The following is a 17,190-nucleotide window of genomic DNA, read 5'->3' on the forward strand; positions in this document are numbered from 1 at the left end:
GGAGAGACGAGTCGTCCCTGTCTGTCGTTCTCTGATGAGACGAGACAGCAGCCTGTAGGCTGTCAACACATTCCTACACGGCTGCTCTTAAAGCTCAAAAAACCCTGGATTGATTCCACCCTCTCCTCCACATGTCAGTTTCTGGAGCGATGAAGTGTTTCTCTGCGTGTAAATGAGCAAACACGAGAGCTGGGCCTACTTTCCATTTTAGCCTGGTCTCCAGAGATGCAGTTTTGTCTCTCAACATTGTGCAGTCGCCGCGCCGCGTTGAGGCTGATAAGGAAATGTTTAGCCAATTTAGCCGGGCTGTTGAAATGATTTGGAATCCCTACCAGGCCACTGGGGCGTATCAAATGCACGGTGGAAAGCTGGAGTGTTTGTACAGTGGCTGAGCGAGCGCCGATACTTAGAAGCCCTCTGTCGCGCTCAGTCCTGTGGGAAAGAGCCGCTTTTGCCGCGATTCGCCCGCCTTTGTGATGTACTGCGAGCGTGCGAGAGTCCGACATGGTGGGGATGGAGGCTGTGCATGTTTTCCGTACATGTGTGCTTGTAGTGGTGCACATGGGGTTCTGTGTGCACACTTTGCTCACATGGTGTGTTTGCTCTGAGAGGCCTCGCCGTGGCCTCTGCAGCCCGACATTGACCTCCTTCCTCTCGCTCTCTCTTACCGATTAACACAATCTGTCCTTTCAGATCCACGAACAGCTGCAGCTCTACGAAGAGAGCAAACCAGTCCCCGTCCTGGAGAGCGCTGCAGCTCTGGCCCATGAAGTAAGTTCTTGTTTTTGTTTTTTTGAAGGAAGGCTTCCATTTATTTGGTTGCACATACCGATGGGTGACAAATAAAAGGGGAAAAAATACCAACACAAAGTCTTGGTCTCTGGGACTCTACTGGAGGGATGAACATCATTCCAGAAGAAAAAAACATCTTTAGGTGTTGAATTCGGTTGAAGTTTCAGGGTTTACCAACTTTTAAAATTGGGGGCAATGCCGGCAACCAGGCATCAACTTTTGGTTGCCAAAACTAAAAATGTGGTTGCCATTTTTAGTCACCTTTTTAGTACAAGTAATACATTATTTTTCTCTGCAGTTATATGAAAGCTTTAAAATGAAAATGTGATAGAAAAGAATAAAAGCTTTTGTTTTTTTAGCTGATGATTCACAGAATTTGAATCTTAAGTTAACATGTCCACCTTCAATTCCTGGTATAGCAGTAAAATAGCAGTCGTGCAGCTGTCGTCATGTTCTTCACAGATCCCTCAAAATGAATCCAGCAAGTCGCTGGTTGCTGGTTCATCCGTTCTTTCGCGTCCAAATTTAGATTTTCTGGAAGTTAGGGCCACCACAGATCCATTGGCCCTTCAGCATTGAAGTCTTGGATTGTGGGTCCCTCAAGTGACACCAACATCAGCTTGTCCATCATCTCTACTTTCAAAGGTGGCCTTCAGTGTGTCTTGATTAGACAGCTGAATCCCCTCCCCCGCACATTTTGGTGTTTGCTATATCTATTATCTCTATTTGTTACATTTTTAAAACAGGCGGCATCCTTTAGGTCTGATAAGTGAAGCCAATGCGGAAGTGCCCTAAACTAGCTTTCTCTCTACTGGCCATCAGGGGGCGACTCCTCTGGTTGCAAAAATAAGTAGGATTGTATAGAAGTCTATGAGAAAATGACTCTATTTCACACTTGATTTATTACCACACTAAACATTGAGAACATGAGTTTATAGTCTGAATTGCTAGTTTCAAGTCTTCTTCAATACAGCATGAAGTTCATTTAGTAAATGATGGTCAATTTAGAGCCAAATAGACCATAAAGCAGAGTATGCTTTAGGGCGGGGCTACAAAGTGAGTTGTCTGTATTTTAGTCTTACAAATGTAACCCTTTCCCAGTGTGTTTACAGTTCATGATAGTTAATTATAACATTTTTGGTCACCTAAAAATGTCTTATACGGTGTTGAACTTAGCTCCACCCTCTCGTGCCACTTCTGGTTTCAAAAATCCAAGATGGCGACGGCTAAAATGCCTGAACTCAACGCTTCAAAACAGTAGTCCACAAATCAATGGGATATGTCACGGTGTCGACCTCCACTTCTTATATACAGTCTATAGTTGTGGTCACCCTGACAGCCCCTATTGTTGAGCTTTAACTGTGTCCCATGTTTATTCTTATCAAACTGGTCTCTAGGACGCCACATATTCGTTATGTTCCTCTATTCCTTTAATTGAGGATTTTACTTTAATTTATCACCCACCTACACTCACATTATGTCCCGTCTTGCATGGCCTGTCTAACCGTTTGTGTTTGAAAACCAAGTAAATGTGATCTGCTTATAACCAAATCCAGAGAGACTGCGTAAGTAGAAAGGCAGTTTGTCTTGTTGTTTGTCTCATAGATGTCATGCAGATTACACTTCAGCTCACAAGTGCATCTTTCCCGGTGGCGTGCAGTAGCCTTGGCAGTGTTCTCTATCTCCATCTCCTCTTACCCTCGAGCGAACTGCGACCTGTCGTCTTCTAGACTCTCTCACTGTTGCAATAACACAACACCGCCCCTCCTCTGCACCCAACCGCCCACTCATTATTGCCCAAACATCAAGACCACAAAAAAATCGAAAATCCGCTACTGCGAGGAGAGACCGATGATCTTCCTGGGCCAGAAACCCGGATGGGAAGGCCGATGATGGATGGGCCCGCGTGACAGCAGCAGACAGACTACAGATGATCGTGGAGTTGCATCATATAAACATAAGTCTGGGGAAAAAGAAGCAGGAGCATCACTCATGGCGTGCGGTCCCTCTTCATTAGTTAACCTGTTAATGAGAAGTCAGCACAGAGACAATAATGGGACTTTCTTTCCGTTGGCCCCGCTGCTCGTCGTCAAGCTGTGAAAGATATTTAGTCTGATTTATTGAGTAAACGTCCGGTGTCCCGGCATTTGTTACAGTGTTGTTCATCTGCAATATTTATTGAAACCCAAATGTGCACATAAGCATGCAAGTGCCACACACACACACACACACACACCTGTGTAAACCCAAGAACCAGCCTGGCACGGGGAACGGAGAGGAGGAAAAGCCCTTTTTACTGGTGTGTGTGTGTGTGTGTGGGTTTGTTTGAAATCCCCAGCTCTGTTTATTGTAATCAAAGTGCCTCCGACTGTTCCACCCCTTCCAGAGAGCCGGCGGCCATACATCATCAGCTAATTAGTACCGAGTCAAGGGGAGAGACGAGGGAAAAGAGGGGCTGACGTTTGTACAGTCGGTGAGGCGGAGGGAGTCCAGAGTGTCCCGAGGCCGTCACGAAATAGAGAGGCCGCCTTGTGGTCCAGAGCGGTTTTCCTGACCGTGTGGGCCGCAAGTGTCGGCGGAGGAGCCAGGACGTTCCATCTCCTGAAGGGTTCACACGTGCCAATACAGATCCCGGGAGTCCCAAACCACCCAGGACCCTTAACCCAAACCAGGATGGCCTATCTTGAATCTTTAGGCCCCCAAATAGACTTTTTATTGCTGCTTTTCTTTCTGTTCCTACCCCTGCTGTCAGTCCCGGCCAACCACAGAACACCAGAACAAGAATTCCACCAGATTCCGACAAAGCTTGAAGGATCGCTTCTGTTTCTCTTTCCTTGGTCTTTGCCTCCCCAGGTTGTGGCACGAGGCCACAGGCTGCCCAAGAGACCCCCCCCCTCAACTATCGGCCTCCATCTCCCCTCCCTCTTACAGATCGTCTCTCTCATTCTTTTTGTCAAATTACAGACTTTCAAATTCACGCTTCCTCGCGAATGCCCCGCAAAGCGTCTCCTCGGGATTATCAGGTATCGGAATAAATCCCAGAGATGGTGTATCAAAGCGTCTAGCAGCACACCGCAGTCCTGAGTCCCCCCCTTTCCCTCGGCTGGTCAGGAAAAAAGAAAAAAGAAGTGTATTTTTAAAGCGGATTGTTTTTCACTCGTGTCACCGCTCCAAATGAACGCCATTGAAGTGGTGGCTGAGGGCTGAAGTGCAACGGGAGAGATCTACATTGAGATGAAATTCATTTCGGGCTCGGGTTTCGGGTAATGGAGGCTTAATTTATTGCCTCACATAAAACAACACTTCTGCCTCCGGGCTGCACTGTCTAGCACGCACAGCAGGTGACTGCCGCTGCTCCAACAAACGAGCACCGCTGCCCGGAACACGATCGATACCGGGCCCGGGGACTAGGCAGTGTATCACGCACGCATAAAGACACGTGTTTTATGGACGTACATGCACATTTATTACCGCACACCCGGTTTCTCTCCAGCCCTCATTAAGACTGAAATAGAAGCCGCGTTGTGGAATGTGAGGAACAGCGTTGCATTAATCAAAAGGGGCAAAATCAGCCTCGCACGTGAACCAGCTCTGTCCATCCAATCGGGCTCCATCAGCCCCGTCGGAAAAAATAAATGCTCAGCACGCCACTTCAACAGTAAGCTCAGTGCCAGCCTCGTTCCCGATCCGCGTCCATCGCTTGAACCTTGACTGCACGTCCTGGTGGCTGACCTGTATCCTCAAATACTCCTTTTCCTTCTCTGGCCAACTTCCAAATATCTTTATTCTCACCCGTATCCCTGCTGTTGCTCGGGGAGACCACTGGGTGCCATCAGAGGGCACTGGTCCTCAGTGCACACCTACAACTGGTAATGGCACAGAGACAGACAGACTCAGAGAGATGGGGGGGGGGGGGCTTCACCAATGTCAGTTTCTTAGATTATGGTAATTATAGCTCCACAGGCCTTCGGTAGGTCCAGCATGTACTTGGTAGAACAGCTTTCTCCTATTTGTTCGGCCTGATTAGGGAATAACCTTCATCACCCACTATCTCCTAATGATTTAGTCTCCCTGAAACATTTGTTCTGGCCGACACTGATGGGATAACTGGTAACATTGCTGTTGCTCTTGCAAAATTGTGAAGAGAACAATAAAGGCGTTACTTTCTTTAGATCGACCCGGTTAGTGCACCACTGTAAATGACTCTTCCTTACATTCTTTATCTACTTTGAAGTGCTAACAGCAGTGTGACCGGACCTCTGCAGAAAGGCCTCGACATTGTTAGATGTAATCAGCTGACACTTCTTTATTGGAACAAAAATGCTGACTCGACTTTCTCTTTTGTTGGGGGACAATATATCGGCCACTGACTTCCGTAATATAAAGGTCAGTTGTTACCTGTTATACACCCATAAAAGCATGCAGAGGTGTTTAGATGGCTGACTGAAGCCATTTGCAGCTTTTGTTTCTTCCGGTTTAACTCCATTTTCTTCTTATCGATCACATTTTTATAAAGAGACTCTTTACTTTCCACACAGCTTGAGAAAGCTCGAGCTGTAAATAAGCTCCCCCTGCGTGTCATTAACGATGGTTACAATACGGTAAGTTATGTAATTGCACCTTAAATAGTTCCACTGATGTACTTCATGTATTTCAATAATAACCCCCAAAAATACTTTTGGATTGAAGTCACTTTTAGAACCATTTTTTTTTTTTTTCTCTTTCGAAATTAGATTATTTGCATGAGAGAAATTCATCTATTCATTACTTCCTATTTAATTACATTTTTCTAAGAGTGTTAAATCCAGTATTTAGACCGTGGCACTTTAAAACTTTTATTGAAATGTATAAATAAAAAAAATAAATAAAAGGAAAACACCGTGTGTGTGCATGACTTCATAAATGCAGGTTAAACGCCTACGGTAGTCAACCGATGGCAAAGGTGCATTTTATCCATCATATGAAATAGAAAGGTTGGGATCCGTTATTTCTAAATAAAAGGTTAGTAGCTTTAATATGTTTAAATAAAAGGCGCTTTGACATAAGGTCAGCGTGATGTATCGGCGGCGATACATCAAAGTGGCGAGGCCGTAGCCGCTCCGGGTCAACAGACAGCTGTAAACTGACATGCTGGGATCAAACTTATCTAAACAGAGCAGTGCCTGCCGTGACATTTAACAAATGAAATAAACACGGTCTCAAAGGAGGCCGCCATCATTCCCCGTGAGGGTCTGAGGATGGAAAGTGTGACTCTTAACATGGAAGCATGAAAGGCAGAGAGCCGAGCGTGTTGTCAAACATGTCCCGTCCGTCCTCCTCTCTGAGTAATGGGACAAGGTGCTTTAATGACACGGTATGAGAGACTGGAGATTTACAGCTCTCCCTCTGTCTTTGTCTCCCCTCCCTTTGCTGTCTGCCGGCGAGTTGATGGATGGCGGCGTATCAGATCGAGAGATGTCCCCCCCCCCCCCCACGCTAAAGACCCTGACCCCGATTGTCCCCACTCCTCCCTTTTCTCACACTTCCTCCGACCTTACATACTCCCAGACTCCCTTATTTTGTATATTTGAGAAAGTGAAGTAATGCAGGGTTGACCGAGGTTCAGCTAGAGGAACCTTGACCGGCGTGACTATTCATTAGCGCTGTCTCTCTCCCCTCGGGTGGTGGTGTGGGGGGGTCAAAGCTAATGGAAATAATGAAAAGAGACCCCTCCTGTTTTTTGGGGGTAAAGTGACATAGCGTCCTCCCTAACCTCGCGCTAACCCTCGGGGCCTTTCCCTCCACCTCACCTCTGTGGCTTTATTCTCGCAGCGCGGGGGTCGTTCGTCAAACAAACTGGAGCTTTCTCCCCAACCTCTGTCATCGTCCGCCTGAAAGCAGAACGCCCCCCCCCCCCCCCCAGCACCAAAGTGATCCATGTGTGTCTTCACGCTTCCTTGCTGCACTGCTTCATGCAGTGCTTCGTTTTAACGTACATGTACACAAGCAGTGTTGATCGCCCTGTAGCATTTTCCTGCTTTTACTAATGTTTGTTTTATTACATTTTCATCCACTAAGAGGTGATTTGTAGCTGTAAAGTCTCTTGCTTATTGGAATAGATTCTTACACTTATCTCCCAACTGTTTTATGATTTACGGATGTTTTTTTTAAATTTAATTTAATTTAATTTTTTTATTGTTATTAAAAGTACTTTTTTTGTCTCAGGGACATCGTCTATCCTTTAACCCCCAATTTGGATCAAGAAAAAGGGGCCATGGTGGTGCGCAACAATACATTATTCATTCAGTCTTGTTTGTATTTTCCCAAAATTAAATATAATACCAAATTTATTACTGTTATTTATTAAAATGATGATAAACATGTACTGAGAGTTTCATTTTTCATTTAATTAGGATGACAACTAAAGATTACTTATTGTCAGTTCATCTATATTATTTCCTCCATTAATTGCTTATACTATAAAATATAATATACATCATACAATCTACATCTCTTTCATCTTAAAATATTGCTGCTTGTTAATGCAGAAGTGAGTGCAAAGTGCACCAAACGGAAATATAAAGACACAGATTGCTTTGATGTCTTCATGTTTAAAACACACACACAACATCATTTACAGCACAGGAAGTGTGTGTGTGCGTGCGTGCATGTGTGTGTGAGATCGCCGTTAGCTCTCCCTTCACACCCCAGCCCTGCGAGCTCCACTGGCCCTCTTTGCGCAGCAGACAGCCCCCGATCCCCCAGCCTTTTCGGCACAAGCAGGGCTTTGTGCGCGTCAGGCTCGCCTCTCCGCTCCGCTCCACAGTCCAGGAGGATCGTCGATAAATCAGAGCGCGTGGCCCGGGGCTTTTTTTTTTTTGGAAAGCTCCGAGTCGCTTCGTGTCGGAGCTCCCAGACATTCATCATCACAAGCGCAGCAGTCCAGCGCGGTCCTGCCACTCAGGAGACGCTCTCACAGCTCCCATTGTCTCTGAAAAATGATCCCACCGAAGTTGTAAATTGGATCGAGAGACGAATGGCAACAAGTGCGAACTTTAGGGCCCTGTCACGAGCTGTGGCCCTTGCCTTCCATTAAGATGCACCTAATTTAGCACAGTATCATCTCTCCCGTCTGATGGGCCGGTACCCTTGAGCATACAACTGTACTTATTACACATGCTTTGGAGCTGTGGTTCCAAAGCTTTTTTTTTTTTATTCCTACACATAGTATAATACTAATACTTTATCTGACACTCTGCACAAATACCGGGTTTTAAAATAATATTTTGGACTGCGTGCAAGTCAAATGTATCTTTTTAAAGAGGTTTATACACAGACTTTTGTATAAATTATCCAGTAAGTGTCTTATTATTATTAATATAATTATACATAAATATCATTTTGACAACCTCAGATGAGACAAACTCTGTTCTTTGGTCCCCATTGAGGGGGGGCCCGGACCACAGGTTGGGAACTACTGGTAATAGTAGTTTCTATTATATTTATCTCTGCTGGTCATCACTTTTTGAACACAAGATAATGGGATTATTTAGCTTCCTATCAGGGTGTTTAATTGCCTTCCTTGATATATCATATTGTAAATGTATTTGTGTCTTCTCCCCTGTAGCTGTCCGAGGAGCTGGAGGGGAAATCCGCCAACGGGGAAATCAAAGAGCTTCTCAAACTGCTGGCCTCCCCCCACGTGAAGGTGAGTTTGGCTCCCGGTCAGTTCATTACAGCCTTTATTCATTTCAGCATTCAGCGACTGTTAAGAAAGCACAAGCCCTCTTTTGTGGAGGAGCACAGTATTGTCTTAAAAAAAAAACACAATCTTTGGCTCGTATTCTCACCGATGTCATCACACAAACGGCGCGTGTCACTCGTTTGTGCACTCAAAATAGTTTGGCACTTCGATCCGGCCCTAGTCTCGTCTTCACGGCTGCCGGGCCCCGCCGGTCTCTTTATCCAGACACAGGCGGCTACAAAAACGGATTTACACATTCTTATTTTTAAATGCGTGACTTTGGCCGTCCGTCAGGCTCCCGCAGGTGTCTGAGCCAGACGGCGGGGATGGAGGGAGAGCTGGACGGGACTCCTTTCTTTAATGCGCTGTCGTCATGCTTATTTGGGCTCTGCCAGAAACAACAGCTCAGTATGAAGTCCTCTCCCAACACACACACACACACACACACACACACACACACACACACACTTACAGTACATTCACATATTCAATACCTCTCAGTGTCAAGGGTTGTGAAAAGACGAGGGGGTTCCCAAAAGGATCAGGCTCACAAGTCAGATCAACATATGGGTTTTTGAACGTCTGTGCTAGTGATGTCATGATTAATCTCTCAAAATGAAAACAATACAGTTATACGCATATAGAGAGACTGACCGGCAAGGCGTGACAACGAGTTCATCACCACTTCACCAGCAATGCACACACACCATCCCACGTAGACACACGATGGCGGACACACGCACTCCAAACACACGCTCACGCAGCCACTGTCCCGAAGACAAACGGTCCCAATCCATCACAGCCCCGGCTCTCCTACTTTGCTACGTAGGGACGTCGGGGTCTCTTTCGTCTCTGTCAACCCCCGAGGTGAAATGCGGCGGCAAACGAGCGCCACGCAAGCGTGCCTGTGTGAGAGATCTGCGCGTTTTTTTTAATATTTCGATTGCGCTTACAGCGGAGGTATTTGGCGTGGCCGGGGTCAATCCATCAAAGCGCGGAACTCGCGAAGAAGTCATCGATCTTAAACGCTCGACAACTTCATCCGCCGAGGTGAAGGCAGCAGATGGAACTTTGGGCCAGCTACACATCGGCCAATATCATGATAGTTTAAATCGTTAAAAATACATTTCTTTTCCTCTGAGAGAGAAGTGTGCATCAACTTAAAGCTTGTGTTTATAGTTTTTAGCTGACCGACACTGCTAGCTCACCTAGCGCCACTGAGCTCGCTAACGTCACAGTTGGCGTAGTTCAGCAGAAAGAAAATAGTTCCTGCATGAATCTGCACACAGCGTGTCTGTGGATTATCTCGAGTAACTGGGTCAGGATTTCTGGAAAGGGACGTTGCTTTTGAGTTTGTCAAATTTATTTTTGCCATCTAGTCCCATTATATTGGAGAGAAGGCAGACGTCTCTACGGTCAATAGCTTTAAAAGTAGGAAACTCACGGCAAACCGATCTAGATTGATAGATAAAGGTAAGAGGAAAAATATGGATTTTTGATTTTGGGGTGACCTGTCCCTTTAAGAATGGTTTGTTAGAGTGTCCCATCTCCTCTAAATGTGATGGATTCTGATGTTTTCAGATCTGTTGACTAATTCTAATAAGAACTTAAGTATGGCTTTGTTTCACGCATCACATTGCTGTGAGACTATTGAAAACCGTACGCAAACAGAATGGGAATCTGTCCGTCAAAACACCAACGAAAGCTGGAGTCACAATCCGCGGATCCCCAAGCTTCAGTGTGTCCGGTTTAGATCGACAGCACCCGTACCCATCAAGTTGAGCGATTGACATCTGCATGCGTTCCCACACAGTCTCTCTACCGCTCAACTTTTCCGGGCCTCAAACACTGCTCGTTGGAACGCTCGGTCAACAATAGATCAGTTTCAGCACCTCTGTTCAGAGGGTTAGGGCTTCGACTGCAACATGCTGACGTGTCGGAGGCTTCTTGGCGGTTTGTCTGACATTGCGTCTCAAACTCTTATAGGCAGCATGTGTGCTTCGGGAATAAAGTATTGAAAGATCTCGTTCTGTCTCCATCTGCCCTCCAGGGCACTTGATACCGTACCAGCCAGCCCCGGTGTAAATCACAGGGCCCTGGGTGTAAAACACAAGCAGATGGCCGCTGCCTCTGAATGGCGTCTCTGTGCGATAGTAACTGTATCACTCTTAATTATGGCTGAAATGATCCATTCCTAGGGCGGGGATATAAATCAGGCTCTTTAAAAACTCTCCCCTCTCTCTTTCTCCTCCACGCTCTTCCTCGCCTCAAACATTCTCTTTTTTTTTTTTTTTACGATTTGCACATGAAAAAACAACTTTCAGCCGTATTAGCCCCCCCAGTCAGACTAATATTGACAGTGATGAAAGTGCCAATTATGACGGCCGGCTGTTGCCGCGTGTGTGTGTGTGTGTGTGTGTGTGTGTGTGTGTACATGCAGGCAGTGTTTGACTCGAGGGCGGTGCAGCGGGCCTGAGGTTCAAGGCTCAGGGAGGGGGGGGCGGCGTGGGTGTCAAATCCCGGCTGGGCCCATAGAATCATCTCCCGAGGCAGGACACACACGGCAGAGTCCTCCCCGCCTGGGCAGAGTGGTTACCCCCGCACCGATCCAGCACCGCCAGCTGAAAAACGAGTGGGCCAGTGACCGGGGAAGGGGCGGCTCTTTTAATGAGAGGCCAATGCCAGGAATGTACAGGCAGGTTTATTTAGTCAAGCTCTGTGATCTGTTTTTCTAGGATCCCTATTATGCCTAATGAACACAAACACACGAAACCGAGAAGAGGACGGGACGCCTGGAAAACAAGGGTGGCTTCGCTTCCCCTTCATCTTCCTTCCCCCCCCCGGGCTGCGGGCTCTATACGTGGCTACGACTCCAGATTTGATTAGGCGGCTAATCTGCCAATGCCGAGGCATGACGATACCCACCGACTCGTATCAGCCCAGGAAGAGAGCCCTCCACACAGAGACCTCTGTGTGTAAAACATTTGTACCTGCTCGCATGTCAACGGTCAGCAGCCAGGGCCGCGTAACCATGTGCTATCTATTAGCATGCAGCTGTTCTTGCTACTTCCAAGAGAGTTTTTACAAGGAATTAGCTGTGGCTCTGTTACGGGTTGTGAGGCACGGCCGTAGGGGAGACTGTGCAATGCCAGACTCGAAGAAGTGCCATCGATGAGAGGACTATGAACGGGTCAGGATGTTAGGCCTGATGGATAGAGTTCAGAGGAAACTGCAACTGGCAGGTTACTGGAGGAACGGTGGAGGTGAGTGTGAGGAAATGTTTAGGGTTACTCTTAACTTTGTTAGCTCTGTTTTGTGATATTAAAGTTACTACTGCGACAGCCACGTTTTAATCTGAAACACATTTGTGTTCAGTGATTAAACATCGAGCCTATAGATGATCAGAATATTAGGGAAAGATGCGTGTTTTAATAACCCGAAGCCCAAGTTGACATGTTCACATTCCTTATTTGTTCCACCAAGAAGTCCATAATCCAGCGCTTTTCAGTTTGCTTCGATATAAATCAGAGAAAAGCAGAAAACCATTTTGCAGGAAGAGAAAATAAGAGTTGTTGATTAAATGACAAATGATTCCAGTACACCTCCAGTCTCATTCCAGGCTCCAGTGCTGCACAGCGTCAGCAAAACACTGTATAGTTCTGCTCCTCACCAGGACCTCATGGGCGTCCCTCCCCCGCTGAGAGGCTGACGGACGCCTGGCTGACCCGCACGTACTAGGTACTATCGTAGAGCTCTGGGTGGCCACCGATTGCTACAATATGTGACAACAGGAGAATCTCAACAGAGTCTTTTGCAACACAGTTTCACGCCAATTATTGAATATTTTTCAACTGCAAAGATGCAAATGTCCTGGAAATTTGCACCAACCTGTGCATATTTGTGCATTTGCATTGTATGTAATCGCGCGGGAAGTGTGCTTTGCGTTTGGTGTGAACACACTATTACAACGCAACATCAATGACGTCATCACTACAATGCAACACTGCAACTGCGGTGCAGAGAACACAATATGTAGTGCGTTATATATCGAGCACAGGTTCGGGATCCCATTCAGTTTGTTTTTTATTTTTTTTTCGACGTCATCTGCAAACAGTTTTGGTTTCCTGCGCTCCAAGAGAATATTTTAATATTATAATGACAGCATCCACAGACATACAAAGACAACACAGAGTGTGTGTTTATGTACGGTGCAGATGAAAGCCAGGAACGCAATGTCAGCCCTGTTCTGAGAAATGAACCAACTGATGCCGGGAACGTTTTGGGGGAAAACAAAAAAAATACATGAAAGATAAAACTGAAGACGCGCAAACAACAAGAAGAAGAGTGAGAGGATTAATGGCATTTGAGAGAAGTTTGGACAGGAGGACCAAGACAACAAGAGAAATTCAGGGAGAAGGAGACAAAAATGGAACATGTTCTTCTGGGAACATCAGTCAATTTGTTTTTCCACTTTGTCTGGTCTGTAGGATCATTTTGAGTCGGAACCTTTTGTGGGTGAAAGTTGAAAGTAAAATTCTGCCTTTATTACAGACTGAACAGTTAACCCATAGGCCCATGAGTACAGTGTTATTAATGCAGACCAGAATAATTACTAATCCACAAGAAAGTCCCATGTACTAAACCGCCCTTTAAGGTCAGGACGAAGGGAATTAATAGACTCACAAGTGTCCAAGACCAAGTGTCCCCCGTGTGTGCGTTGGTCAGCGTGTCTCCCTGTGGGTCCTGGCCACAGAGCTCCAGTTGCGTCTCCTCCTCTCATCTGCTCCCAGTTAGCAACATCTTGAGCGCTGTACTGCAGCATGCTCCCATGTCATAAAACACACTGCTCCTCTTCTCTCGCTCCCTCTCTCTCTCTCTCTCTTCATACTGTTGTCTGGCACATGGGGTGGAAGATGTTTTTCTCACTTTTCTCTCCCCCCTCCCCTCCTCCCTCTCCTCAACCACGGAAAAAGCAGCACGCGTCCAGCTGCGTCTCGGTGCGGACACGGAGTCGTTAAATAGTTTGAGAAATGAAGGTCTCAATGGCATCATTCTCGTCTGCTCGACATCTCTTTTTTATTTTTTTGTTTTCTTGTATGTCTGCTCGTGAACACGTGAAATATCTGAGGCCGCTGAGAACTTCATTACTTTGAGGCTGCTGCCGAACCGTGTGGAACATCGCTTCTACGAGTGTCCGCCAACTTCGGCACTGAAGGCGGTTGGTTGGCCATGGTTGCCCCCCTCTCCCCAACACACACACCCCTTCACTCGCGTTCCCTGGTTGCCTTTAATCAGAGAGACGTATGGAGGGAGAGTGTGGGCCTAATGACCATTAACGCATGTAGCTACAACCTCTGGCTCTGAACGCGTTCGAATCCATCACCCAGCGCTTGAGGGAGACACCCCGATCCATAACCGTCCTCCCTGCGTGTTCTCTGTCCTGCTCAAAGAAAGAAACCATAGATTGAACCCTTAATAGCATGTATTGCTACACTTTATTTGGCTAATTAGACCGAGGTAAAGCCGAGGACTTTTTTTCGTCTTGACTGATGACCCTTGCCTTTTGTTTTTTTCCCTCCCATCCACCCCTCTATCCCTCTCCTTCCTCCAGAGCCTCCTGTCTGTCCACGACACTATCGCCCAGAAGAGTTACGACCCCGAACTACCTCCGCTGCCTGATGACATCGACGACAACGAGGATTCCGTGAAGATCATAAGACTGGTGAAAAACAAGGAACCTCTCGTGAGTAGCGTTGGCAGTGGTCTTGAGAAATTATGTGGTTGGATTCGTACATGGCGGTTTCCAGCAGCTCCCACAGCTTTGAAAGATGGTTTTGGGAAGCTAACGGGTCATAAAAAATGGTGCGCCCCCAGTGTCCTGAGTGTCAAGGCCCCGACCGTGGGCTGCAACATTCCAGAGACGTTTTGGTTACGTGTTGTTCCCCGATGCATGTCTCCAACATAACGGCATCATCAGGTTCTTTGCTATTTATGTTCAACATCTTAATGCTGGGAAAATCCTGCTATCTAAGCTTTGTTTACTAATCCCCAACTTTCTGAACACCCAAACCAGCAAGTACCATACATGTTTTTTATCCGAGACACTTGTCTGTGGGAATCCAACCCACAACCTTGAAGTTGTAAGCGCACCAAAACCGACCACAATTGCCCAGCTCCTGGCCGCGGGTATTTTCAGCCAGTCTAGGCTCGGTGTCTGCGAACGGCTTCCTTTTTTTCTATCCTGGTCAACATCGCTCTCTCATTTTAACACGCATCTCACGTCCAGGCTCTTCAGATGGCGTCCCGGACGTCAACAACCAGTCGTCTGTCTCGGGGGGCCTCTTCTACGGTGGCGGCATCTTGGCCCGCATTCTCGCTCTCACTCCGCCCTTTGACCTGTGTGTGTGTGTGTCGTGCGACGGCTGCCATTTCTGCGCGTTCCCCCTGCTCTTCTCCACCAGTGTGGCACATTTGGGAATGGGCTTCCGGAACCCCGCAGAACCCAATTGGCGCCGGTTCTCCACACCTTTTGATTTTGTTCAGCTTTGCTGCGTGATTACTTTTATTGTTTCGCCATTGATGCGATTCCCTTGACTGACCTCAGCGCCCTGCGACGCATTAACACTCCGGTCCTCGGGCGGCCCGTCAAAGACCTCCATCTGTCATCGTAGCACTGTTGTTGTGTAGAGATGCCCCGCCCTGCTTTGATGGGCGCCGGACGTGCCCTGGCCCTCGGCCGCCTCTATTTTTCACTTTGTGGTTTTTCGCCCCGACCACCATCTTGGCTCCAGGCCGGCGCGCCCCTCACCACACCCCCGGGGGGGAAGGAGAACACACCTAAGCCATTTTTGGGCCCCTGCCTCGTTGCATGTCCCGCGGAGCTGCTGAGCGTAATAATGTGGCTTGTAGGAATTCTCCCTCTTGACACACATTGTCGCGGGCGCTTCCTGCTCCGGCCTCTCCCCGACTCTGATGTCAGATCACATTCCCTGAAACCATAATGTGATTTACACCCATACCCGGTCAGCTCTATCATCTAGCTGCTGTCCGTTACACGACCTGATTCTTTTCTGTCTCAGTGATTTGGCTCCTGAGAACATCTGAAGCGCACATTTACGACGTGTGATACCGTTACTGTACAATACTGAAGGTGTTATTTATGTTGAGTATATTTATGTAGTAATGCAAACGCTCAGTTTTAGTTTCTAGGTTAATGCTGCACACTTGTTATTGCGTGTTTCCAGTGTTCCTTTAGGGGTCAACACTAGGTCAGTTTTATAAATACCGCTCTAATTTAAAAGAGGTTGTATTTGATGTGGCTCTCCTAAACGCAATGTATCATCAGTATCACCGCAATATTGCAGCAGTGGCTGCTTAGTTTTCTACCAGTTGTGTTTCGTTCTGTTCACTCCCAGCAGGCTTTGATGCATAACAGGCTACAGAATTAGATTTATAGCAGGAAATCGAGTCATGATAACTCCCAACCTGCATTGGACAACACGTTCTATTCATAAAGGGAACAGCAACAGACACTAACCTTTCCGTTGCGACTGAGTACACAGAAAAACAGGATCAAACTATGCAACGGTATCTCGGAAGAAAGAGTCACCCCACTGCTGTTTTCTCCCAAGTATGTCTTAGCTGCCCTCTCGCTGCCCGGAGGACCCACAGGGCACTACCGCTGCCCACAATCTCCTGTGGCTATAATTTAGGCCTGGCTGTGGTGTGGACACAGTGGGATTCTTCTGCAGGGCATAGTTGTTCTGTGTGTTCATGAAAGAAAACAATGGGTGTTAAAAGGTTGCTATTTTGGCTGTAAGCCATGTCAGAAATGTCATGGGTGATGTTCTTTGGGCTCTCAGAAGAGGGCAACGTGAAGCCCTTAAGAAACTGCACTCTGGGGCAAGTCCTTGGGACCTTAGAGACCTCCATCATCCTATTTGCATCCACACACCTTTGGGTCAAGACTCTTCTCCGTCTTGTGACCTTCTGAAGAATTAATGGGCCCCGAGAGATAGAGCGAGCAAGACTTGAATCCGTCAAATGGTTCCTGTGGGAATGGAGAATAATGCTGTAGTAAGCGTACAGCTCCTACTATATACCTCTGTGTCGCTAAAGGCTCTTTCACACCAAATTTGTGCTCCTTAGTTTGTCAGTTTATTAACTTTTCACACCTCAGGTGCCAAAGTGAAACCTGTGGAACTTAACTTTTTCAACTCCACGGCAGCTCTCTCTTTCTCCTTATGTAAAGACATTACCTCCTTGATCTTTAACCTCCTCCACTGCAAAAAAAAAGAGAAAGAACTACAAAAAGTTTGGACAGCATTTTAGGCTAAAGTCGTAACTCAAGAAAGAAGCATGTGCACCAGCACTGCATCACTCAAATTACTGTGGCTGTTGTATTTGTTATTACGATTTTTAAACGCACAACATGAAATTGAAACAGCCCTTCGCTCCATGACACCACGCATAAATGTGCTGACATGTCGATGACATGCGTCAAAATCTTTGCACTATTTTGTGGAAATGGCCCCAATGGTCCTCACGTTACTTTGTCATCTGTGGAGGTGAAGTTACTGACCCTCTAACTCGGTAGTACGTTTAAAGGTCCTGCATCTACCTCTGGCCCCTGAAACAACTGTCATCCTGCACATCTTTAAAAAAGGTGAAACCGA

General features: G+C 46.8%; 1 protein-coding gene across 4 annotated transcripts in view; it reads left to right on the forward strand.

Moving 5' to 3' along the window:
• The window catches only part of mpp7a (MAGUK p55 scaffold protein 7a), a 135,137-nt gene that overhangs the window by 65,235 nt on the left and 52,712 nt on the right, over positions 1 to 17,190 (forward strand). For all 4 annotated transcript variants that reach the window (XM_031872389.1, XM_031872387.1, XM_031872390.1 and 1 more), the window contains 3 exons: positions 694 to 771; positions 8,399 to 8,479; positions 14,127 to 14,258. In XM_031872389.1, the coding sequence (XP_031728249.1) occupies positions 694 to 771; positions 8,399 to 8,479; positions 14,127 to 14,258 (291 nt within the window). The remainder of the gene's footprint in view (positions 1 to 693; positions 772 to 8,398; positions 8,480 to 14,126; positions 14,259 to 17,190) is intronic.

Source organism: Anarrhichthys ocellatus, unplaced genomic scaffold, assembly GCF_004355925.1.
Source record: "Anarrhichthys ocellatus isolate YVR2014 unplaced genomic scaffold, GSC_Weel_1.0 scaffold63, whole genome shotgun sequence".
Taxonomy (NCBI): Eukaryota; Metazoa; Chordata; class Actinopteri; order Perciformes; family Anarhichadidae; genus Anarrhichthys; species Anarrhichthys ocellatus.